Here is a 27,191-nt window from a genome sequence, read left to right as displayed (position 1 = left end):
ATTAGGCTTGCAAAGGATGGAGTAGCATGGAGAGCTGCATCAAACTAGTCTTTGGACAGAAGTCCACAACAACAAGAAGCAGATTCCAAACAAAAAAAGAATGACAGGAAGAAAAATAAGCGCAAATAAAAGAGGAAATATAATGATGAAAAGTGAGGAAAAAAATTAATTGAATAAAAATAATAATCAAGCTTTTGATTACATTTAGAAAAATAAGAAAATCTCTGCTTCTGGTGAGATTTGAACCAACGATTTTCCATATGTCAAATTTATACGCTGCTCACTCTGCAGTGCTATTACACTACAGAGGGTTGTTGTATTTATGATTCTGGTGACCCAGTTGTAACGATTAATTGCGTCCTACAAAAATTTGGCTTCACACAATGTCGTGTGAACCTTATCTAATGTAAGCTGATCTCTGTGATTATAATAATAGTATATGTGACACTGAATTGCATCTTGTGTGGAAGGATCCATTAGAGTATAATTAGTGCTGTGTTGAAATGTGTGTATTTCATTAACATCATCACACACACACACACACACACACACACACACACACACACACACACACACACACACACACACTTCCCTCCATTATTAAATTGGTTATCATGTGTTATGAAATATGAAATGAAAGGGCCAGACCCATGATTTAAGGTCCAAACACATCAAGATGACAAACAGTATGGGTGTGATGTTGAGCGTTCTGATTGGAGGAAACCAGCTATGACATGTGAAGTGTCAACTATCAGGTAATTTCAATCGAACTGTAGTGTAGTATTATTATTGTTATTATAATTTGCCCAACTCAGGATTACATGATACAGCTGATTTACAACATGGTATTCTTTCCCTTTTTTTGCTTCCATCTTCATTCTTGCTTTCTGTTATCCTCATCTTTCTCATGCCCATAGCCCTCCTCTTCTCTGGAAACCCTTGACTTTTTATACCTTTTCACAGAATTTGTGCCTGTTTCTATATCTTGGTCTGTTATTCCCAATTCCTGTAGATCTTTCTCAATTTCTATAAAGCCTCTTGTTATCTGTCTTTTTTCAGTATCCATAAAATGTAACCCTTAGGTTTGTCAATGGATGTATTGTATTCTCAGTTTTTTCATACAACTCATTGTTGGACCCAATTTTTTTTAAAATTATTCTCCTACATTGGTTATTTCTTGTGGGTTATTTGTTATTTCATAAATTTCTAGGAGTATTACTTGCAATGATTTTTTTATTGTTGTTCGTAGTATCTCCACTTGCAGCCACTGAGTATTTACTATGGTCTTCCAGATACCCTATGTCCGTTTCCAGCCACTTATAGCAAACTACCACTCCTTTTACTGATGGACTGATTGTACATGCAGATGCTGCCCCAGCTTCACTTGCTAATGTTATTTCTGTAGGTATATCTTTGTTTGGGATCATTCTTGTCAGACCGACATCTTTGTCTTAATGCCCTCTGTAAGCACAAGCTCGTGACAGAAGGCGGAAATAGAACTTACACAAATGTGTCACATGACTAGTAATGAATATGTAAAAATTCATCACTATTCTGTGGAGTGCTCCAAAGTTTTAATGTTGTTTACATTGCTATACAAGAATCTATCAATGATGCAGTTGAACTGCTAATATATACAATTTTAAAATGTTCAGAATATCTTGGACTTGAGCTATTCTGTTGTGTTAATATTTTTGTGTAATATGGCGTGACGCTGCAAATCATGAAGGTGAACTCAACAAGCCGTACTTGTGAAATGGCATCAGGGTGACCTCAATAAAAACTAAATTAATTTGTGGGTATGGTTTTACTATTTATTTAAATTAAAAACATTGGATTGTGCAAAGGCAAAATTAGTATAGGAAAAATGAAAACTATTGCCAGATAAAGTACATTCTTAATCCTCCAGGTGTATTTTGCTGTGTCCATCATAATTATTCATGGTCACCATGTACAATTTAGCTCCCTGATTCTGTATTACCTTAGTTAAGAAAGTGCTCCTTAGTAACCTGGCGTACAGAAGAATAGTGGCGTGTATTTCAGTTTTGCTAATGATATGTGGACTTGTGAATCAAACAGTGAGTTTAACTGCTCCTGAGCTTCTCAATGTTGTGAGTATACCCCACTTGTTTTGCAGTTTCACTTTAATCACCTACATCAACTCCCCAGGGTGCTTGCTGCTCTTTGGCAGGTTCATGCTTGGCTGCCATGGGGCCCCAGCCTTTGCAACATCTTTTCCCTTCTGTGCTGCATGTCTATCCTCTTGCTATTCTTTTTCACCTTCCTTGGGAAACATGTCTGGAGTGTTTTTGGGAATGTTCTGCATAAGCTGACATAAGACCTGTCTCACCAATGTTTTTCGTTCCTTTTTCCTTTCTTTGTTCACGTTCTCCTATCCCTCCTCTGCTTCAATGTTTGAGACTTCTCTTTTTTCTTCTTCTGCCTGTGTGCTCCTTAAGTCTGGCCCACACATCTGACACATAACAGCTAACTGGGTAACTGATTGCTCCCTTTCTCAGAAGTTTGCGAGGTGTGACCTGAGGTGACAGTCCCTAAGGTGGACGTGCGCCCTTGTGAAGGAGGGTCCCTGTTGAAAGACGCTCACCATTGAAGACACTGGCAATCATGGGGGATTTTCTTGCAATGAGCCATTTATCATTCTTTGCAGTCCACGTCTACCAGACATAAACAGAATGAAGCTCCCGATTCAAAGACCCTCCCAGTAAACCACGGTTTCTCATGGTTTCACGTACTGAAGATGGTCAGTCCTTTGCAACAGTAAATCCATTTCTAATTCAGAAAGGTGTTGATGCAATTGTTGGCCTTGTGAAATCCTGCTCACATTTATGCAATGGCATTTGACTTTCAGAGACTACTTCTGATTCTCAAGCACAAAAACTGCTTGCTGCTTTACTTCTCACACCTATGCTGTTCGTGTCAAGACCCATACAATGCTGAATTCTGCCCATGTTGTTATTTACACTTGGCTGCTCGACGGTCTGACCTGCGCGTGAGGGCGATTTTTCCCCTCCCTTCTCCCCGCTGTATCAGCTGCTATGGCAACTATGTCACCTTATCTCAAGATAGTCCTGTGTATCTTGACGAGTGGGCTGTCCAGGAGAACCAGGTAAAGGAAAAAGTACCTTACCCGGTCACTCGCAAGTTATTGGTTAGTCACAAACCCTCTGTTCTAGTGTCTGGCACTTACAGTACTGTTCTTGCTACATTTCACTCCACAAAGGACATGGCCAAGCAGACATGCGACCTCAAATTCAGCCATGAGGTCCTGAAATCGCTCAGTGTCATGGTAGCATCTCCATCTCCTTGTCCAGCTGTGCAACAAGCCATCAAACTCTTGCCTTATGGTGCGAAGTCACCAGCTATGCAAGCGGCAGGCTGGAAAGGACAGAAGGAATACTCCTGTGAAGACATCCGAGTCCCTTCAGCCAGCCAACACCTGAGTCTTCCTCTGCTAACTGGAAAGGCACAAAGAAGTCAAACAGTCTTGTCCTTCGCTGACTCGAAGATCCTCTTTGACAGTGTTGCTACATGATACCCTTGTCCGGCCGGTTTACGTGTTGCTGGTGTGCACTAGCAAACATTTTTCTGCGCTGGACTCCACAGGCTGACAGCAGAAGAAAGCCAATGCTTCTGTGGACCTCACGGAGCAGGATCCTCCTGCCTCTGTGCCCTGGAGCAGCGAGTCTTCACAGGCTGGCACTCGGCAGCTGCCGCAGTGCCACCCCTTCATTTTTGCCTCGTGATGACTCTCCTCTAATGGAATGTTCAAGGCCTTCGATTCAACAAAGAGGATTGTACAATCACAGCGTCCACTTGTTCTCTGCCTTCAGGAAACAAAATTGCATCCACACACCACTTCGAGCTTTCATATTTCTTCCCTGTCCGTTTTGACCTTCACCCTGAGGTCGGCATTCTGAATCATTCTGCTCATATGGAATGACGTTCATAGTCAACCCATCTCCAAGCTGTAGCAGTTCGACTTTTCCTTCCTCACTTGACCTTTTCCCTTTTATCGGGCAGCTACCTCACCCACTTCGGCTGCTCGGTGACTTTAATGCACACCATTCCCTTTGGGGTTCTCCCAGAACCTGTCTGGGAGGTGCCCTCTTCGCTAACATTCTTAATCAACTTAACCTCTTCTGCCTTAACACTGGAGCACCCACATTCCTTTCAGACTCCTCGCATACCTGTTCCCATTTGGACCTATCCTTCTGCACTGCCCAGCTTGCCCATCATCTCGAGTGGTCCGTTCTCTCTGACACATACTCAAGCAACCATTGTGCTATCGGTTTGTTGACTCATACCCCATCTGCATGCACACCCAAATGGCAGCTTACTAATGCCTGCTGGAGGCTTTATTCCTCCCTGGTGACCTTTGACAGACCATATTTCCTCAGTTGTGATGACCAGGTGGAATATTTTACAAATGTTATCCTTTCCACTGTAGAATGTTACATTCCTCGCATTTCCTTTTTACCACGCTGTGTCCTGGTTTCTTGGTGGACTGAGGCATGCCGCGATACAATTCTCTCTTGGAGATGTGCTATCTGCATTTTTAACCATCAGCCTAGGATAGCAAACTGCATTCATTATAAAAAGACACGTGCACAGGTCATCGTGTTCTTTGGGATAGCAAAAAAGGTAGCAGGATTTCATTCACTAGTTCTTTTAACAGTTCCATTCCCTCTTCCATTATGCCGGCCAACCTCCAACGGCTGTCTGGGACCATGATCCATTCCCCAGTTTCCGACCTGACAGTAGCGCACAATGTCATCATGGACCCATTGCTACTACAACACCTTGGGCTGCCATTTTGTGGATATTTCGAGCTCTTCCCACTGTCACTCTGCCTTCCTCCATCGGAAATGAAAGGTGGAGGTCCAGTGGTACCCTTCTCTTCTTCGAATCATGAGTGCTACAATCAATGCCGCTTTTATTGTGAGGGAGCTAGATAATGCTCTCACTTCATCCCGATCCTCAGTCTCAGGGCCAGACGCCATCCACATTCAGATGTTGCAGCACCTTTCTCTTGCAGGCAAGCACTTTCTGCTGAACATGTACAACCGTATCTGGGCAGAGGGCACGTTTCCCAAATGGTGGTGTTAAGCCACTGTCATACCCATACCTATGCCCGGTAAGCACAACCATCTTCCTTCTAGCTACCACCCCATTTCTCTCACTAGCTGTGTTTGCAGGGTGATGGAACATATGATTCATGCCCAGCTGGTATTGTGGCTCAAGTCTCACCATTTATTAACCATGGCACAGTGTGGATTTTCAGCACGCTGTTCTGCAGTTGATCACCTTGTCGCTTTGTCCACCCATGTCATGAATGGTTTTCTGCAGAAATCCCAGACTGTGTCTATGTTTCTCGATTTGGAGAAAGCCTGCGACACCTGTTGGAGGACTGGTATCCTCCATACTCTCTACATGTGGAGCTTACATAGCCGCCTGCCCCATTTTCTTCAGGAATTTTTAAAATACCGGGTTTTCAAGGCATGTGTGGGTTCTGCCTTGTCAGACATCTTTATCCAGGAAAACGGTGTGCCTCAGGGTTCCATCCTGAGCGTCATCCTCTTTGCTGTCGCCATTAATCCTATAAAGGCCTGTCTCCCTCTGGGCATCTCCGACTCGCTTTTTGTTGATGATTTTGCCATCTATTGCAGTTCTCCAGTGTCCTGCTCATTGAGCGGCATCTTCAGCGGTGACTTGATCATCTTTACTCATGGAGCATCGACAATAGCTTTCGTTTTTCCACTGACAAAACCCTTTGTGTGAATTTCTGGTGGCACAATTGGTTTCTTCCACCGTCTTTACATCTCGGACCTGTTGCTCTTCTGTTCATTGAAACTAAGAAATTCCTGGGGCTAATGCTGGATAGGAAACTTTCTTGGTCCTCCCAAGCGTCTTTCCTGGCTGCCCGCTGTATGCAGTCCCTCAGTGTCCTACATGTCCTCAATGGTACTTCCTGGGGTGCAGATGGAACCACCCTCCTCCATTTGCACCTGTCCCTATTCCATTCAAAACTAGACTATGGGAGTTTCGTTTATGCATCTGCACGTCCATCCCTCTTACGCCATCTCAATACTATCCACTACCGTTGCATCTGCTTGGCCACTGGCGCCTTTTAAGGTAGCCCAGTTGAGAGTCTGTTTGCAGAAGCTGCAAAACTACCACTGCCCTACTGCCGGGTGTGCCTTCGTCATGGGCGCCGATGTTTTTTGGTGTTGGCTTCTGGAACACTGCTCCGTATTTACAGCAGAGCTCTTCTTCCTGTATCAAGCCATGCAATACATCCGGTGACACAGACTTTTCAATTGCATGATCTGCTCAGACTATCTCAGTGCCCTTCAAAAGCCACAGTGTGCTGTACACTTTCCATCCCTTAGTGCAACGACTCCAGGAAAGCATTCACTTGCTCATTCTTGATGGAGCCACTGTGATGTTTATGTGGGTTCCTGGCCACGTCTGTCTGACAGGAAACGAGGCTGGTGTTGCTGCTGCCAAGGCTGCAGTCCTCATCCCTCAGTACTGCAGTCCTCGTCCCTCAGCCCGCTAGTTCTTACATTCCCTCCAATGATCTCTGTGTTGCCATCTGTTAGCAGATGGTGTCACTTTGGCGTCACCACTGGTCCTCCCTTCAGGTGAACAAGCTCGGGGTTATTAAGCTTCTCCCAGTGGCTTGGATGACCTCCTCTCGGCCCTCTTGCTGCAAGGAGGTCATTTTAACTATGTTGCGTACTGGACATTGCTTTTTTAGTCATCACCATTTGTTAAGTGGTGCTCTCCCAGCATTATGTGCAGATTGTACCCAACTTTTAACCGTCCCCAATTTCCTAACAGAACGCTGTTTTTTTTAATGGCTTACATTCTTGTCTGTGTTTGCTGTCTGAGTTATCAGCCATTTTAACGAACGACATGCGGGGTATTGACCACGTTTTACTTTTTATCAATCTTAACAATATGGTGAAGGCCATTTAATTTTTAGTTCTGCAACTTCGTTTCTCTGTGGTGTATTTTATAGACCTTTCTTGACGTCCCTGTTTTTAGCTGTCTTATCTTCCATCGATTCAGATTGACATGTAGTCATTTTTAATTCCTCTATTTGTCTTCGTGTTTTACTGTTTTGACATGGGCACATATGATCCTAGTTGTTTTTGCACCCTAAAACAAAAGAACTGCTGTAGGTGTACAATCTCTCTTTCTCTCTCTTATTGTATTTACTGCTTTTAAACATTCTACTTCCTGCAAATTTAACCCCTTTTAGACGTGATTCTGTGATACATTTTTGTAATTCAAAGAATTTTTTTTTACAAAAACTTGTGTGTGTTGAATTACTTTAAACAGGTGTTTTTCACATTTTTACTGAAGAACGCAAAATGTTCTTTACAATAAACACCAGTGCAACATATTTCTTTTTCAGTATTGTCAAAACCATAATCATACAGTAGTTGTGTATGGCCAGATGTCATGAAGTAATGTTTAATTTCTTCAAGTATATCATTTTGGATGAATGGTAGATTGACCAGAAATACATTGAGAGTTTTGTTCTGGGCAAAGCAGTTGTCTGAAAACATCACAACTCTTTTGTACTTAACATCTGCATTTTACAAGTAATGTGTTAACTTGGAACCTCACAAGACCTGCATTTTACGACTGTTTTGTCTAATAAATATGTGGTTGTGTCCCCACTCTTAAAGTTAAGTTCAGTAGAGCGTCGATTATCTGAAGTAATTGGGGGACATGGGTGTTCGGAAAACTGGTTTGTTCGGATAATCAAACTGTACATGTTTATTTGCCAAAAAGAAGTACTGTACAGTAAATTTATTCATAGTTTTATGGCTTGTTGATCCATCAGTAGAATCAAGCATAGCTATAAAATTTGCTATGCTCGTCTTTTGTTTTTTTATATCCATAATTGTCGACTTCCCCACCTTGTACTCATTGGATAAAGTGGCTGCAGATTCACCTTCTTCTAACCTTTTAATAATCTCGTACATGTCCCTCATAGAAATGACAACACATTTATGTTTAAGCATTTTGTATCGTCAAGTTCACTTCTTCACCCAGCAGCACACAAGTGGTTGTAACAGAGAACAGAAGGTGACTGTTTGCACCGTGAAAAGCTCTTCTTGGGGGCGCGCAACCCTCCAAACTGAGCGGAGCAGCATGCCTCAACTCTAAGCTGGCACAGCTGTTGCTGTGAACAGCTTTGATACTGCGCGGAGCAGCATGCCTCAACTCTAAGCTGGCGCAGCTGTTGCTGTGAACAGCTTTGATACTGCCGCTACTTCTACTGCCAGTGCCAAGCCGACAGAAGTGTGCTGATTGTTGAAACACAGTGACTGGCGGCTTGGCCGGTCAGCAGCACCTTGTGAAGGCCCCATTATAAGCAATGTTCCACCAGCGGTGGCCCAGTGCGACGACTACTGTGGGAAACTTGGTTTGGGAGTGAGGGGGACGATGGACGGTATGGTGGTAGAGTAACAGGTGCGAGCAAGTACACAGTTTGGTGTTGTGGTCGTTCGGTTGACCGACATTTTTGATAATCGACGCTCTACTGTATACTGAAATTGTAGGTCCAAAGCCTCCTTTTGTGAAACTGGATATTCAAGAGTGCAACCTGGAGGTCAAAATAATGGCCAACACATTTTCATCTAGGTGGTTTCTGAAAAAGAGACTTCATAGACCCTGTGTAACTTTTGAGTGAATGGAGTGCAACTATCTGTTGCTTCTAAGCTCTTAACTTTTTCAAAGTTCTACTGACCGTTGTCCTTTAGGTTTTTAATGGAAATATCAATTTTATTGCACAAGTTGCATGTATCACATCTGTGACGTCTAAATTGAATGTTAAAATTTGTATTGAAGCTGTCACAACAGAAATACTTATAAAAAGGCAAAAAACCTGTGTAATTTTTGGTCAGATTGATCCAAACAGGGAGGTGTTTTCTGAATGAAATTTTTACCTGAATTAGTGAATTGAGAGAACAGGTGATTAATTTATGTGACGATAAACTTTTGTCACATGTTCTTCAACAGTTTTATTTACAGGGTCATGTTTTCTCCTCATATGTTTTTCCATTGTCAGTGATTCTTGTGTCTTGTTAAGTACAGTACAAATGCTTTCTCACTGATGCCATGAATGTTATAGAACACTATATGACACACATCAAGAAGTTCAGGAGTTCTCAAAAATAAATTCAGTATTGTTATGGTCTAACTGCCACATGAGCAAGTTCACCAATACAATGGGCAGACTGGTTTCCTTTGGTCTTTTGAACTGTGTACTCCTGCCCCTGTACAAGTGTGTTCTGGTCCATTGACTGGAGTTCAAAAATGTCCTAAGGGTAGCCCTCCACAACCTCACTGCCCATCATAAACAACAGTGTTCTGATTCATTGCCTGGAGTTCGAAGGTGTCCTAAGGGTAGCCCTCCACAGCCTCACTGCCCGTCATAAACAACAAAAAACCCTAAGTCATTGAGGTATCCATGCACAACAACACTAACTCTAGTATACAGTGGAGTGGGCTGTGAAGCTCACCTTGGTATATGCATCTCACCACTTGATCGTAAGTAAGAGTTCTGTACTCAAGTGTATAATCTTAGTGCACTTAGTTATGCTAATGTTGCTGACCAGAAAGTAACTGAAAATGTTGTAAATTGTTACTGAGTGTTAATATTTACTAACTGAATAATATTTCATCTTTATACATCCTTGGTGATCTTTGGGCTGTGGTTCAAGGTATACTTCTCTGCCTAACATTTCGTCCCCCAATGCCAGAAACATCTTCAGGGGCTATAACAGTTCAGAAAGCAGTTACTATCTCAAACAAATTCAGCAACCCGAACTGTTTGCATGTATATACACAACGGTCAGTTCTAGACGGCATCAGACTACTGCCTAATACCGCAATCTCTCACCAACTTGTGTTAACGAGCTTGCAGTGGGTAAGAGTTGGCACTGTTTGCTTTATTTGACACCGAGGCCTACAACTTGTTTCATTTAAATCCTTCTCCTTTTCTGTTAAAAGTTGTTTTTGTGCTTTTGAATTTTTACGGCCTCTCTCTACAACCTGGCATTGCAATGACTGTATCTTGATAAACCATAATATTGCAGAAACAAATTTGGTGGTTCCCTGGTCTTAGCACGTAATCTGCTACTGCTGATTTATTTATGTAGTTCAGATGACTGCTTCCTTTTGTAGTTTGTGTGTACCCGTGACCACATCTGTAAGGGATTTTGTATATTCCTCCTGTGGCACATTGCAAGTATATCTCCTTTGCAGTGCTTAAATAATTGTGCACCTTTCTTTTTATTTAAACACTGTCTCAATACTGTGTCTTCTAAATTGGTGATGTGATGTGTGACTGTTTTTACAAATGGGAGTAAACCTTCAAACAATAAGCATTGGAATAATGACAGTATTATGAAAAGCATAGATTGCTACTCACCATGAGTCATAGATAGGAATAACAAAAAGCCTGTCTAACACATCTAACTCATTAGAGTTGAACAAAAAAAACACACACATGCACACACACACACGTACACGTGTAAACACAATGCAGGGACTCCGGTCATGTGTGTGAGAGTTGCATTTGTGTGTATGTGTGGTCTAATTCCAATGAAGGACTTTTTTCGCCAGAAGCTTATATGTTTGACATTCTTTTTGTTGTGCCTATCTGTGACTCAAAATCTCCACTATATGGTAAGTAACAATCCATCCTTTTCATAATATTGTCATTATCCCACCCTGGATTTTCCATTGTTTATTATTATGAAAAGGATAGATTGCTACTCACCATATAGCAAAGATGTTGAGTCACAGATAGGCACAACAAAAACACTGACAAACAAGTAAGCTTTCGGCCAGAGGGCCTTCTTCTGAATTAGACAACACACACACACACACATATATATATATATATATATATATATATATATATATATATATATATATATATATATATAGAGGGAAACATTCCACGTGGGAAAAATATATCTAAAAACAAAGATGATGTGACTTACCGAACGAAAGCGCTGGCAGGTCGATAGACACACAAACAAACACAAACACACACACAAAATTCAAGCTTTCGCAACAAACTGTTGCCTCATCAGGAAAGAGGGAAGGAGAGGGAAAGACGAAAGGATGTGGGTTTTAGGGGAGAGGGTAAGGAGTCATGCCAATCCCGGGAGCGGAAAGACTTACCTTAGGGGGAAAAAAGGACGGGTATACACTCGCACACACACACACATATCCATCCACACATATACAGACACAAGCAGACATCTCACAAGCAGACATATTTAAAGACAAAGAGTTTGGGCAGAGATGTCAGTCGAGGCAGAAGTGAAGAGGCAAAGATGATGTTGAATGACAGGTAAGGTATGAGTGGCGGCAACTTGAAATTAGTGGAGATTGAGGCCTGGTGGGTAACGGGAAGAGAGGATATATTGAAGAGCAAGTTCCCATCTCTGGAGTTCGGATAGGTTGGTGTTGGTGGGAAGTATCCAGATAACCCGGACGGTGTAACACTGTGCCAAGATGTGCTGGCCGTGCACCAAGGCATGTTTAGCCACAGGGTGATCCTCATTACCAACAAACACTGTCTGCCTGTGTCCATTCATGCGAATGGACAGTTTGTTGCTGGTCATTCCCACATAGAATGCATCATAGTGTAGGCAGGTCAGTTGGTAAATCACGTGGGTGCTTTCACATGTGGCTCTGCCTTTGATCGTGTACACCTTCCGGGTACCAAACGAAAGCACTGGCAGGTCGATAGACACACAAACAAACACAAACATACACACAAAATTCAAGCTTTCGCAACCAACGGTTGCTTCATCAGGAAAGAGGGAAGGAGGGGGAAAGACGAAAGGATGTGGGTTTTAAGGGAGAGGGTAAGGAGTCATTCCAATCCCGGGAGCGGAAAGACTTACCTTAGGGGGAAAAAAGGACGGGTATACACTCGCACACACACACACACATATCCATCCGCACATACACAGACACAAGCAGACATTTGTAAAAGCAAAGAATTTGGGCAGAGATGTCAGTCGAGGCGGAAGTACAGAGGCAAAGATGTTGTTGAAAGACAGGTGAGGTATGAGCGGTGGCAAATTGAAATTAGCGGAGATTGAGGCCTGGTGGATAACGAGAAGAGAGGATATACTGAAGGGCAAGTTCCCATCTCCGGAGTTCTGACAGGTTGGTGTTAGTGGGAAGTATCCAGATAACCCGGACGGTGTAACACTGTGCCAAGATGTGCTGACTGTGCACCAAGGCATGTTTAGCCACAGGGTGATCCTCAGTACCAACAAACACTGTCTGCCTGTGTCCATTCATGCAAATGGACAGTTTGTTGCTGGTCATTCCCACATAGAAAGCTTCACAGTGTAGGCAGGTCAGTTGGTAAATCACGTGGGTGCTTTCACACGTGGCTCTGCCTTTGATCGTGTACACCTTCCGGGTTACAGGACTGGAGTAGGTGGTGGTGGGAGGGTGCATGGGACAGGTTTTACACCGGGGCGGTTGCAAGGGTAGGAGCCAGAGGGTAGGGAAGGTGGTTTGGGGATTTCATAGGGATGAACTAAGAGGTTATGAAGGTTAGGTGGACGGCGGAAAGACACTCTTGGTGGAGTGGGGAGGATTTCATGAAGGATGGATCTCATTTCAGGTCAGGATTTGAGGAAGTCATATCCCTGCTGGAGAGCCACATTCAGAATCTGATCCAGTCCCGGAAGGTATCCTGTCACAAGTAGGGCACTTTTGTGGTTCTTCTGTGGGAGGTTCTGGGTTTGAGGAGATGAGGAAGTGGCTCTGGTTATTTGCTTCTGTACCAGGTCGGGAGGGTAGTTGCGGGATGCGAAAGCTGTTTTCAGGTTGTTGGTGTAATGGTTCAGGGATTCCGGACTGGAGCAGATTCGTTTGCCACGAAGACCTAGGCTGTAGGGAAGGGACCGTTTGATGTGGAATGGGTGGCAGCTGTCATAATGGAGGTACAGTTGCTTGTTGGTGGGTTTGATGTGGACGGACGTGTGAAGCTGGCCATTGGACAGATGGAGGTCAACGTCAAGGAAAGTGGCATGGGATTTGGAGTAGGACCAGGTGAATCTGATGGAACCAAAGGAGTTGAGGTTGGAGAGGAAATTCTGGAGTTCTTCTTCACTGTGAGTCCAGACCATGAAGATGTCATCAATAAATCTATACCAAACTTTGGGTTGGCAGGCCTGGGTAACCAAGAAGGCTTCCTCTAAGTGACCCATGAATAGGTTGGCGTACGAGGGGGGCATCCTGGTACCCATGGCTGTTCCCTTTAATTGTTGGTATGTCTGGCCTTCGAAAGTGAAGAAGTTGTGGGTCAGGATGAAGCTGGCTAAGGTAATGAGGAAAGAGGTTTTAGGTAGGGTGGCAGGTGATCGGCGTGAAAGGAAGTGCTCCATCGCAGCGAGGCCCTGGACGTGCGGAATATTTGTGTATAAGGAAGTGGCATCAATGGTTACAAGGATGGTTTCCAGGGGTAACAGACTGGGTAAGGAGTCCAGGCATTCGAAAAAGTGGTTGGTGTCTTTGATGAAGGATGGGAGACTGCATGTAATGGGCTGAAGGTTTTGATCTACGTAGGCAGAGATACGTTCTGTGGGGGCTTGGTAACATCAGGAATGGGATTACCTTGGCAAACGTTGTATGTAGTGTTGTCTGAAAGCTGACGCATTCCTTCAGCCACATACTCCCGACGATCAAGTACCACGGTCATGGAACCCTTGTCCGCTGGAAGAATGACGATGGATCGGTCAGCCTTCAGATCACGGATAGCCTGGGCTTCAGCAGTGGTGATGTTGGGAGTAGGATTAAGGTTTTTTAAGAAGGATTGAGAAGCAAGGCTGGAAGTCAGAAATTCCTGGAAGGTTTGGAGAGGGTGATTTTGAGGAAGAGGAGGTGGGTCTCGCTGTGACGGAGGACGGAAGTGTTCCAGGCAGGGTTCAATTTGGATAGTGTCTTGGGGTAGGAGTAGGATTAGGATCATTTTTCTTCGTGACAAAGTGATATTTCCAGCAGAGAGTACGGGTGTAGGACAGTAAATCTTTGACAAGGGCTGTTTGGTTGAATCTGGGAGTGGGGCTGAAGGTGAGGCGTTTGGATAGGACAGTGGTGGGGAGGGGGGCGGGATAGCAGGGTAGGGGTGGATGACGGTGAAGTGCTGCTTGTGGGAGCATACAGGGGACAGGGAAGGGGATGTAGGACAATTACTATTGAAGGTTGATGATAGAAGGGATTTGGGAATGTAGGATATATTGGATGGAGAGTTCCAACATGAGCAGTTTAGAAAAGATGATGTTAGTAGGAAGGATCCAGATGGTGAAGGCTGTGAAGCAGTCAATAAAATGAAGAACTTTGTGCTGGTCAGTGCTCAGCAACTGGATGATCCAGTTGTTTCTTGGCCACAGTCTTGTCAGTGGCCATTCATGGGGACAGACAGCTTGTTGGTTGTCATGCCCATGTAGAGCACAACACAGCACAGTGGTTGATGCTTAGCTTGACATCACGACTGATTTCAATGGTAGCCCTGCCATGCCCCTGATGGGATACGTCATGCTGGTGACTGGACTGGAGTAATTGATTGTGGGAGGATGTATGGGACAGGTCTTGCATCTATGTCTGCTACAGAGATAGTCCTTTTGTTGTACCTATCCGTGACTCAACATCTCTGCTACATGGAGGTAAACTTGGTTCTTTTTCACCAGAGGCTCCAGATATTTTAGGTTATAGAGCCCAATTTATTTCTTTGGTCAGAGCAGCCATTTCTTCTGAAGGCGGTTCTTAAATGATTTGTGCTTGTCCTCCAAGTACTGCAGTTCACAGGCTCTTTTAGCATGGATTTGTATAAGTGATTCAGCTTACTGACACGGTTTGAAATTTTAGCTGCTTTCTGAGTCATTATATCCTTTGACAGGGTGTCTACGACCTGGGACAACCGGGAGATCCGGGAAAAACCTGGGAATCTTTTTGAGTTCCAGGAATTTTTCATTGTTTTAGTTTTCAGTTAAATTTTTGTGATTTTGACTGGTAAGAACCAATACTCTAACAAAAGAATGTACTGTATCCTGCTTCTGCAGAATAATACTGCAGAATAATACTGCAGCAACAAAACATGAATGAGAGAAAAGAACGAAAATGAGACTTAAGTCGCAAAGAAAATGCACCATATACAACAACAAAACACAGTGCTCATAGAAGCGTCTGCCAACAGCAAAGTGTATCAAAGGCTTTAGGAAGACTGTGCCGTGCTTCTTAACAATAAATTGCCTCCAATGAGCGTGACAGTTTCTTACATTAAATTCGTTTTAATGCAAGATCTTTTAATGTTTCACACATATGAACATGCGGGCTTCCTTCGTCATCGTAGCTGTGCAAGTGCAGCGACACCTGTTATCTGGCGCTCTCTGGCAACTGCTGAAACATACCTTTCTAATAGGTCACGGAAAAATATTACAGATATTGCTTTGAAAAGCGTTACTTTCAAAGTAAATTTCCTTTTATGTAAGACAAACTATGTGAGAGAGCGTACGACGAATTTGTTAAATCACAGAGCGTTTGACTCCCATTTAAAAATCAACTCTTTGGGGAAGACCATATGAAGAATTTTGAGCCCAGAAGATCAGACATTTACGTCGTTATTAAAAATTTTTACTGGCACATTTATGTGATGTATGACGCGCAAAAAAGATCAACAATATATGTGGAAGCTTAGCTTCTCTTGCAGCTTTGCTTTTCTTGTAGCAATAATTGTACATTAATTTAAGCCATTAATTTTTCTTATTTGTGTGTTCGCACTACTTAAGAGTGATCTTGCTATTGGCTGACTACATTACGTGTCAAATGCTGTCATCAGCTGGTGAGATCAGGTGACATGAGCTGTGACTGGATTACAAAAGCGCGTCGCAATCTCGATTTTAATGCTTCGGAAAGTAACATGTGGTGTTTGGTGGAATTCGAATTTATGCCTTTGTAACACGGGAATATGCAATGTGTTGCTGCACATGAAAGATCTTTCCAAAACATGTTTTTTTCCCCTGAGTTTCATTTCCTAAAGTGCCGGGAAATTCTACGCCGGTGTATAAAACCATAAACCATAAAAGGATTGATAAGTGCTGAGAAAAAGTATACTGTCACTTAACAGGGAAAAAGTGTATTTTCACCCGGGAGAAAGTGTATTTTCAACCGGGAAATCTGGGAAAAATCTGGGAATTATTTTTCCTTGTCCATGTAGACACCCTGTTTGATGATGTCTGCAGCATTGGAAGATGAAACGTGAGGCAGAGAAATATGCATTGGACCATGGCACTAAGGAAGCAAATACTTTCCATGAAAGTCTACTCTGCATCTTTGTAAGTTGTTAGTGTTTCCTTGGTTTTTAAAACATTTCTATGCAATATTACAAAAAAAATGAAACTAACAGCATACATGTTTTTAAAAATGTTGATGTGTAACCTGTTTCATTATTTCAGAAAATCAGAGAAACGTACAACTTTGAAAACAGCTTGACAGCCAAAGATCTGTATGAACTGTGGAAAACCATCTTCATTCAAAAAGGGGAAACTGAGGTAACAGCACATGCACATTGAACACTCAAATTATATTTTTATTCTGTGTTCTGTTTGCAAAAAATTGTTTTTCATCATAAATTTAGTATTATCATTACTAGTCACAAGTTATCTTGTGTAAGTGTACAGGGAAACAACTTACCCCGGATGATGATGGCTAGTTATCAATCTCTTAGGCAACATTCTTATTGATAATCTTTCCTTAGTTGGGGGCCACTGTCATATAATATTGTAAAGCTCTGCCATTTTACTGCTTATTCTATTGTACCATCATGATTTTGGCCTTTGGACATGGTGCCTGCACATGTAATAACTGTTTTTGGTGATAATTTTCTAGCATACTTATTCAATGTATGTGAGACATGTTTGTTCCATTTCTGCAAGACACATTGTGAATAAGTTCTCATTTATATAGTGAGACACCTGTGTTATATAACCTACTTTAATATATTTTGATGACTTCATTGACAGAAGTCTCATCATGCTTAACATTGTGGTACTTGAAAATGGCCAAAGGCTGAAATCGACTGTTCAGTAGAAACAGTCTGTACAGCCAAATGGTGGAACTTTCATTCAGACAACATTCTTATTGGGAACTCATTCAGAAAAAATAATTTATGACCTTCATTGCATTACCAATAAAATGCAAGGCCATGAGAAAGTGTTTAGTTAACAAATGAATTTATTTTTTATATTGGCATTACCTGTTGAACTGTAAATAATTTCTGAATGGAATGCACACTTCTAATATTTGTTGCATCCATCAAAACATTTTATTATTGTTTTGCAGCCCACTGAAAATGAAGTCCACATGAAGTATATGGAGACTGAATTGTAGAACTATAGTGCACTTTACACACATCTTGGAACATTCTTCAGTGATGAAGATCACACCTCAAGCAGAGCAGAAAATCAGCTTTGTAGAATAAGGAAAAAATGCCCCTCACAATGACAGTGAATAATGCTATTATCGTCATTAAAAATTAAACAAACAATGGAAGACGCTTGCCAGGTACAGTTTAGACTGAGGCAGTGACAAGAAGAAATATAAAGTGACTGACAAATGTATAGGTGCACACTCGTCAGAGTATAAGAAACATCAATGTCATAATTTTGCTATTTGTCTATGTTATCAAATTGATTGTCATTCTATTTTGAAGTCCACAAAAAACATCACTGTCATAATTCTCCTATTTGTGTATGTTATGTTATAAAGTACACAAACGATTGATCCATAGATGTATGAGTGTCTGTATGTCATATTCATAACAAATGATTGAACTACATGGGTTGGAACTTTAATAGTGGCAACTATTTATTTACAGCTCGTACAAAATAGATTTGTGTTTCAAAGTTTTACTGACCTTCAAAGTAGTCACCAGCATTGTGTATAACCTGTTGCCAGTGATGTGGAAGTTGTAGGATACTTTTAACAGTGCCAGTTGTGTTGACAGTTCGAGTGGCACGGTCTATTGCCCAACGAATTTGTAGCAGTTCTGAAGCGAATGCCGTGAAGTGTTTCCTTCAGTTTAGAAATCGAACTGAACTTACGAGGGCTTAAGTCAGGGGAGTGCAGTAGGTGTTATAGCACTTAGCAGCCCCATCAGTCAAGCAAATCAGTAACAGCTTGCACTGTACGTGCTTGAGCGTTGTCCAGCAAAATGATGGTCAGGTCCTGCAGAAAGTGCACTTCTGTCTCTAAGCTGGTCGTAGGTTGTGTTCCAAATATGAACAGCATAGAGACAGAAGTGATGACACTGTCTGCAGGACCTGACCACCATTTTGCAGGCAACGCTCAATCATGTACAGTGCAAGCTGTTACTGATTTGTTTGACTGATGGGCCTGCTAAGTGCTATACCACTTATTACACTCCCCTGACTTAAGCCCTTGTGAGTTCAACTCGATTTCTAAACTGAAGGAAACACTTCACGGCATTCGCTTCAGAACTGCTACAAATTCATCAGGCAATAGACCGCGCCGCTCAAACTGTCAACACAACTGGCACTGCTGAGAGTATCCTAAGACTTCCACATCACTGGCAACAGGTTAGGCATAATGCTGGTGACTACTTTGAAGGTCAGTAAAACTTTGAAACACATATCTATTTTGTACGAGCTGTAAATAAATAGTTGCCACCATTTAAGTTCCAACCCTCGTATAAATATAATTGTTTACTTAAGCCAATGATACAAGTTCATGCCACAATTACAGCACTTAATTTTAATATGACAGGAATTCTTGCAACAGCACACTCTCCACTTCAGAGTAAAAGATTCATTCTGAACTGTATTACACTTTCACCACAATTCATTCTGTACTTAAAAGTACCCTATAATTTTCTCAAGGCCATGCAGTTTACTGTATGGTTAAATGACGATGGGATCATCTTGAGTAAAATACTCTAGAGGTAAAATAGTCCCCTATTTGGAACTATGGGTGCAGACTACTTAGGAGGATATCGTCATCAGAAGAAACAAAACTGACAGTTTAGGAGTGAAGCACGGGCAGTTAGAGCCCTTAATCGTGCAGGTGGGTTAGAAAACTGAAAAAGGAAAATGGGTAGGTTTAAGTTAGGTGTTGTAGGTTTACTTAAGTTCAATGGCAAGAGGGGAACATAACTTCTGGTGAGGTAGGTAATGGTTTATAAATACAAAATCAAATAGGGGTAAAGTAGGAGTAGCTCCAATAACGAATAAGAAAATAGGAATGCATGTAAATTACTATAAACAGCATAATGAACATGTTATCATAGCAGAGGTACACACAGCCCACACGCACCACAGTAGCACTAGTTTATATGGCAACAAGATCTGCAAATTATGAAGAGACTGAAGAAATGTGTGAAGAGATAAAAGAAATTATTCACATAATTAAGGGAAGAGAAAATTTAATTGTGATGGGGGACGAATTCAGTAGTAGGGAAAGAAATCAGAGGGAAAATAGTAGTTGACTGTAGACTGGGGGAGAGGAATGAAAGTGCAAGAGTGGTAGAATTTTGCACAGAGTGTAATTTAATCATTGCTAACTCTTTGTTTAAGAATTGTGAAAGAAGATTGTAAATGTGGAAGAGGCTTGGAGATACCAAGGTTTCAGATTGATTATACAATGGCAAGACACAGATTTTGAAACCAGATTTGAAACTGTAACACATTACCAGGGATAGATGTGGACTCCGACCATAATTTATTGATTTTGAATTGTATATTAAAACTGAAGAAATTGCAAAAACGTAGGAGATTAAGGAGATAGGACCTGGATAAGTTGAAAGAACCAGAGGTTGTTCAGAGTTTTAGAGGGAGCATTAGGCAACTGTTGACTAAAACAGGAGAAAGGAATACAGTAGAAGGTGGATGGGTACTTTAAGAGATTAAATAGGTAAAAAGATTAGGCCTGTTAGAAATCTTAGGGTAACACATGAGGTATTGAATTTAAACAGTGGAAACTTCACATAAGAATATCAACAATGTAGGAAAAGATAGATTGCTACTTACCATTAAGAACGCACATTAAGTTGCAGACACGCTTAAACAAAGCTTTCGGCCACAGCCTTCATCAGAAAACGTGAAACAGACAAACATACACATAAGTAAGCACACCTCACACACACAAGCCCGGCAGCTCAGGCCAGAATGCAACTATCATGTGGGATGGCAGCAGCAGTCTGGAGGTAGTGGGGAAGAGGAAGGGTTGGTAGTGTACAGGTTGGGGACAAGAATACTATCTGGCAAAGTGTGCAGTGACAAGAATGGCAACAGGTGCAGTGTTAGGAAGTTGTGGGGCAGGGAGTTGGGAGGAAAAAGGAATGAGAAGGAGAGGAGCAGGGAAAGATGGACGAGTGTGTCAACAGAGTGCAGCAAAACAAAGAGGCTTGGGTATGAGAATGGGAAGGGGATAATAGGACAGAGGGGGTGGAAACTGTGGGGTGGAGAGCGATGGACCGGCTGCGTTCACAGTGTGTGGAGATTGGCGAAGGGTATCTCTGCCGGGCTACGAGAGAAACGTCTGTACAGGTTAGGACCAGGTTTGGTGACAGTTATGTTAATGTAGGTTGAGGCCAGAATAATTACGCAAGTGGAGAATGTGTTGTAAGGATAACAACTCCCATCTGCAGAGATGGCAGATTTTCTGTGTATTAAAGTGACAGCATTTATGCAAAGCATAATCAATAACCAGGCAAAAAATATATCTCAAGACAGCTCTGTGAGTTTTGGACTTCTGAAGAAGGACTTTGTCTGAAAGCTGAATATTTCTATCATTATTTTTCACTGTGCCTGCCTTCGACTCGGCACTTCCTTTGTACGGTAAGTGGTCATCTATCCTTTTCATATTGTTATTCCAGCCTGGACTTCCCACTGTTTGCCTAATGGCAACTTTAAAACTGGTAGATAAGGAAATCACTTCTGGTATTTGTTTGGATCTGTCAGAAGTCTTTGATACTGCTGAGCCACACCACACAGCTGAGAAAGCCAGCTGGTGTGTGTAAGAAAGTGCAAACCAGTGGTTAGAATCAGAGCTGTCAGAGCGAAAAAATACACTATTCTAAGATACCGCCATTTAGATATGGTATATTGCAAGGCTCAGTTCTCGGATCCGTACTGTTCTTGCTATGCGTTCACAACACAAACCCAAAGCTTACTTTAGGACATACTGTACTACTTGCTGATGACAAGAGTATCGTTCTGAAAATGATCGAAAAATTAAACTACTGTGGCCTGTCAAGTGGTAGGATGGTCCTTTCAAGAACTACCATGTAATGTGGATGTGCTGTGTCAGTTGTGCAAGAATGCTGGGCAACTGTGGACACATGAACACACTCACAATAGTAGACAAATTTCTGTATGTCCACACAGCACAGAGAATACATAGATTGTGGTATTGTACAGGCAACTGTAACAGATCATGGAGGTTCCACAGTAATGATAGGAGCAAATTTAATACGAACTATTTACTAGCAGTGATTCTACAGGTATGCCACAGCAAGCAATTTCAAGCTAACACCATCAGAAGATCGCCTGAAGAATGGACTAGCATTGAATGGTCTTCAGCAATGAAAGTAGATTCTGCATGCAGGTAAGTGACTGTTGTTTGATGTAGACCCTGTGAGTGCTGTCTCGAAAATGCATTTTTCCAAGACACACCACCTCACCCAGGCCTTTTGGTTTGGGATGTGTCAGACTGTAGCTCTCATTCACCTTTGATGTTGTAGGATGTTCTTTGACCAGTTCTACTGACATTGCAAATGGAAGGGCCACTGCAAGTGGTCAGCAGACAGCATCTCTGGCTTAAAGGTTACTTGGACCTATAATCAGGCTGATTTAAGGCCAAGCAGCTGTAAGCTCACCCTCACTTCTGTTCAGATGCTAATGTATTCCTTTCCACAGTTGAACGAAGTATCAGCGATGACTGTGTGCTACATCGATGACTGTGTGCTACATTGGTCATTCTTTGGACTCTTGTTATGACTGGGGACAGTAGGATGCAAGTGCAGTGACATTCCACCTACCACTGTTTCCATCACTCTAATTCAAGTGGTGTTAATTCTGATAGTTTTAATTGCAGTACTGGAAAATTCATTAGATCAGTCACTCTTATGAACATGTCATTTATTTTGTATTAATAAAATGGCTTTTGTGTTGAACTGTTGTTACAGCAGTTTCATCAATCCCAGGAGCTGCTGAAATATTTGACCAGTCCTGGCAGAGGCTTATTTCCAGCTTCTGTTGGCCAAGGAGTTGACGAAAATCTTGGTACTAACTACAGCTATTGGCCTTTTTCTGTATAATAGGTTGCAGTTTGGAGTTGGAAGTGCACCAGATATTTTATGAAGGTTTTGAGAACAGCTGATAGCAGATAGTCCCCAATGTGTCAACTATCTTGATGGTTACGAGTTGTACAAAGGTGAAACATGTACACAATTTGCATCATGTTAATGTGGCTCTGTCTGAAAAGGGTCTTTACTATAATTTTTCTAAATGATTATTTTTTTAACATTATGTCACTTATCTAGAAATGTCCTTAGTAAGGAGGGATTATATCACACAAAGGATTATGTCGAGACAATCAAAGGTCATGTTTTATTGAACAGAAAACAGTACTTTTATGACAAAGGATGTGGACTTGAATCATAATAATGATTTAATTTTTATTTCCATGGTCAAAAAGGAGACTGTCATTCTTTGTTACTTGCTTAATTCTTCTCTTGTTATGTGATCTTATTGTCTCCTATTTTCTTTTGTCTGTACTCACTTATCATTGTGATGGAAGTTCAAGACAGCACTGTAAATGTGTAAAATCTATTATATTGTGTATGTAATTTTATTTAAAAATATATATATTGCATGACAGTTTATTACTTTTTCATGTTAACCACACAACACACTTGAGAACCGAAGATAAATAATTTTATAAGAAAGGAAAAAGAAAATTACTTTGAAAGGTAATAAAATTCAATAGGCAGGTCCACAGGTAAAAATTCAAAATCAAGAAAATCATTAAAATTGCATTATTGTCTGCAACAGAGCACAAGATAGGGCATTGTTACACTAATTCGGTAGTGAACGGTAGTGTCAAATTTCATAAGAGTGAGATCTGTTTACTTGAGGTTTATTTACTTACCTTATGTAGGAAATTTGTGATTTACCAAAGTTGTAAATGTTTTTCCTATGGGTGCAGGCATGGAATCTGGTGGACAGGACTCTGTCTGTTATTCTTCGGTTTCTTGCAGCATATTTGTTAAACAGCTCATGGGTGTACTGCCAGTTCATAGTGTCCACCAAACACAACATTTCAGTGATCAAACATGTTGCCATAGTCAGGTGTGCTGACGTACTGATCTCCTGGGGGTGCATGGCTGACTTCTGGCCCTGCGAGCTGTTCTCTACTTGGTCTACACCAAGGACATGTGTAGGCACAGACACAGAGACAATTGTAGCAGGTGATATCTGGCAGGGTGTCCCATTATCTGTAAGGGTGTAGTTACTACACCCGCCCCAGCTGCCAGAATGTTGTGCTTGATGAGCGTCTTCTTAATTAGGCCCAGTGCTGGTTCCCAAGCCTTGCTGATATTACAGCACAGTCTTGGTTGATTAGATTGTTACTGGTGCATATTTCAATGGCCTCTCATATGACACTGTCCCAGTATTCTGAAGTTTGAGCTAAAATCCTGGTGCATTATATTACAATGAGTCGTACAAACAGTGCTGTGCAACCAGTGACTTGTTGGGATAAGTTAGTGGAGTGTGCTGCTAGTGTTCTCGGCATCGATGATTGGGACTGTTGCTGTAAACTCAGCAAGACTCAGAAATCAGTACTGGGCTTAATTAAGAAGACACTCAGCAAGCACAACGTTCTGGTGATTAGGACAGATGTAGTACATAAACTCACACACACTACAGGTGCCGGGGCACCCTGGAAGGCATCACTGACTACAGTCACTGACAGTTACATCCATGGCTGCGATGATGTGCACCCTGGGGCATTGACCGTGTAGAGAACGGCTTGCTGGTGGAATTGATATAAGTCGGCCATGTGCACCCGAGGGGGTCAGTAAATCAACATACCTGGCGATGGTGACATATCTAAGTGCCAGAATATTGTGCCCGTTGGACACTATGAACTGGCAGTACACCCAAGGTCTGTTTCATCAACAAATACGCTGTCACAGTGGCACCCTGCAGAATTCCCCATTGCAGCATGCTTTCTTGCAAGTGCTAACAGTAGCCTGCATAACAGCTGCCCTGCCTCAGCACCACCAGGCCTTTTTTTTCACCAATGTGTCCTGCTACTGGTAAAGGAGGAAGACAGTTGTTGAAAGGTGGTTTCTGCATTTCTGCAGCAACAGACATGACACAAAATGAAGTCCAGTTGTTTGACCTGACAGGGAAATCAGCTGTGCTCTGCAGTCACATTCTGCTTGACTGGAATCCACTCAGCTGTTAGACCACTTGCATGTGGAATTTGCCAGACTGGTTGGGATCCATATAGCCCCTCCTTGTTGATTATTTTTCCCTATGCCACCTGTTTACAGCCCCTACTGCTGGAGCCCATAAGAAAGCATTTTTTATCTAAAGTACCCCAAGTTTATGGTGGTTGCCTTCCAGTGATTCTGCTCTCATAGTGGCACCAAACATGAATTCTCTGTTTCATTCCCAATAGCCTGGCAGAATGTTTTGTCTGCAGCCAAATATCAAAGGCTATGAGTTTAGCCACATCCATATTGGCTCTAAAGCACCTACCAGGGATGACACACATTTGGTCTTTCCACTCATTCAGGGCTGCCACTGGAGGTCCCCATGGAATCTAACCCAGCTCCCCTGCTAGTGGTCACTGGTGCTTCCACAACCTTATCTTGAGCAGCCAGCTGGCACTTCTACACCTCCTCCTCTGGAAGTCTGGCCACAGCAGCCAGTCAGTGGTCAGTTGTGTGTGTGTGTGTGTGTGTGTGTGTGTGTGTGTGTGTGTGTGTGTGTATGAGAGAGAGAGAGAGAGAGAGAGAGAGAGAGAGAGAGAGAGAACGTCACGCTTTTTTGAGTGTGTATGTGTGTCTTGCATCAGAAAAAGGCCATTTGATCGAAAGCTTGCTTGTTCAGCAGTCTTTTTGTTGTGCCTATCTGCGACTCAACATCTCCTCTATATGGCGATTAGGAATTTATCCTTTTCACAGTAATATTGTTATTGCATCCTAGACATCCCATTGTTTAATTATTGGACATTCATTAATAAATGCATTAATTGTAACTTATACACATTCATCATTTACATATGTAAATTACATTTACCATGGTATTAACACACTTAACAGGGAAATCAAGAAAGTAAAAATGTATTTATTAATGTTGCTATATACAATTCTTACAAAAAGTACAAAATATAAAAAGCAAATTTCAAATCTGCAATAGAATTGCAACACCAGCAAGAGTCCACTTGGCAGGCTTTGCTCGTGTACGTAGGTTGAATGTCCACACATATGTGGGTCCACGCGTTCGGGTTTTGTATACAGGACATTCATACATATTGCGCAGATCTAGTTTGTCTTGTGTAATGGCTTTTATATAGACAACAGGCATTACAGGGAAAAGCTCCTTGAGTCGAGATTCAACAATTCCTCCAACATCTGTGTCCCATCGTGCACCTTCCATGTATAGTCCATGCACATAAGCGCCCTCTCGAGGTGGTGACCTAAAATATATATTACAGGGAATTGTGTTGCCATAAATAAGGTACAGTATTTTATGAATATATACATTGCTAGTTATCTATTAGTACTCAAGATGATTATGGAAATGCTCTTCAAACATCCAAAAAAGCTTGTCATACATGGTATCACACACCCATCTACACATACAAACAGAAAGGTGTCTGGAGCATATTTTATGTTACACCACACTGTCAACAGAAAACAAAAGTGTGATAATGATATTTTCTTAATATGATTGTCTAATTGTACATCATCAGATTTCCAGCTGAACTGATATTTTCATTTTTGTGCAAAAATGGTATTTCTGCTTAGCAGGAAACCCAAAACATACCATTGATAACAATGATATTTGAAAATGGAACATTTTTATAACATGAGATTGGCTCAAAGCAATTTTTTACTGACTTAACACATTATCTTATCCTAAGAACAAATGGAGTATGCAAATGAAGTAAGATCTGACAGCTCTTTCATCAATTAATAACAATCTGAATAGCACACTGAGATTATTTACTGAAGGTTCAGTTCTGTCCCAGAAAGTTGCATTGTTAAGCAGGTGTAGGATAATGGATGCATGGAGCATTTCACAAGCCCATTTCCTAACAAAAGTACACACAGTCACACACAAACAGCCACACAGATATCCAAACGCACACTCCTGTGGCCATGACAAGAGTGATTATTGATACTCTTATTATTGAAAGAACTGCCTGAGCTGATGAAGGTAGGGAAAGGTAGGGAATGATATAAGGAGGGAGCAGTGGGAAAGAGGCATGTCTTTGGGCAGATAACTCTGCAGCTGCACAAGAAGTCATGATGTTTTGAAGAATTCCACTGACAGCTGGTAAAACTGTTGTTTATTAAAACACGACCAGTTTTGCGGCTTTAAGCCGCATCATCAGATGAACAATGTTAAAAGATCAAAGGCATTCCCATCACTCCTAGTCAAAAGTTACTTTTCAGAGAACGTCATCAATGTTATGGTGGGCAAAATTTAAAGGCGAAGTGCCCCATTCTTTAAAATTTGCCTGAATCAGTATAACAGCAGGACTGATAGCTCAATGCAGGACAAAACAAAAGCAGCCTGCACAAAGAGAGAATCTCTCTTCGTCATTCATGCAGGCCGCGTTGGCCTTGCCCTGCATTGAGCTGCCCTGCTGTCATACTGATGCAGGCAAATTTTAAAGAATGGGTCACTTTTCCTTTACCTTTCACTCACATTGACGACATTCTCTGAATAGTAACTTTTGACTAGGAGCGATGGGTATGCCTATGATCTTTTAACATTGTTCTCGTTCTCCTTATAGTGCTGTTTAAAGCTGCAATACGGATGGTGTTTTAATAAACAACAATTTTACCAGCT

General features: G+C 41.8%; 2 protein-coding genes across 2 annotated transcripts in view; one reads left to right on the top strand and one right to left on the bottom strand.

Annotated features, from left to right (window-relative positions):
- The window catches only part of LOC126194997 (uncharacterized), a 147,015-nt gene extending 129,193 nt beyond the window's left edge, over nucleotides 1-17,822 (top strand). Inside the window, exons 7-8 of the mRNA XM_049933417.1 lie at nucleotides 16,536-16,631; nucleotides 17,422-17,822. Coding sequence (XP_049789374.1) covers nucleotides 16,536-16,631; nucleotides 17,422-17,469 — 144 coding nt within the window. The 3' untranslated portion in view covers nucleotides 17,470-17,822. The remainder of the gene's footprint in view (nucleotides 1-16,535; nucleotides 16,632-17,421) is intronic.
- Nucleotides 17,823-25,431: 7,609 nt separating this feature from the next.
- Nucleotides 25,432-27,191, bottom strand: part of LOC126195528 (dynein beta chain, ciliary-like) — a 930,907-nt gene continuing 929,147 nt past the window's right edge. Inside the window, exon 54 of the mRNA XM_049934154.1 lies at nucleotides 25,432-25,809. Coding sequence (XP_049790111.1) covers nucleotides 25,515-25,809 — 295 coding nt within the window. The 3' untranslated portion in view covers nucleotides 25,432-25,514. The remainder of the gene's footprint in view (nucleotides 25,810-27,191) is intronic.

The sequence above is a fragment of the Schistocerca nitens genome, chromosome 7, assembly GCF_023898315.1.
Source record: "Schistocerca nitens isolate TAMUIC-IGC-003100 chromosome 7, iqSchNite1.1, whole genome shotgun sequence".
In the NCBI taxonomy this organism is placed as follows: domain Eukaryota; kingdom Metazoa; phylum Arthropoda; class Insecta; order Orthoptera; family Acrididae; genus Schistocerca; species Schistocerca nitens.
This window is presented reverse-complemented; position numbering and strand designations above follow the sequence as displayed.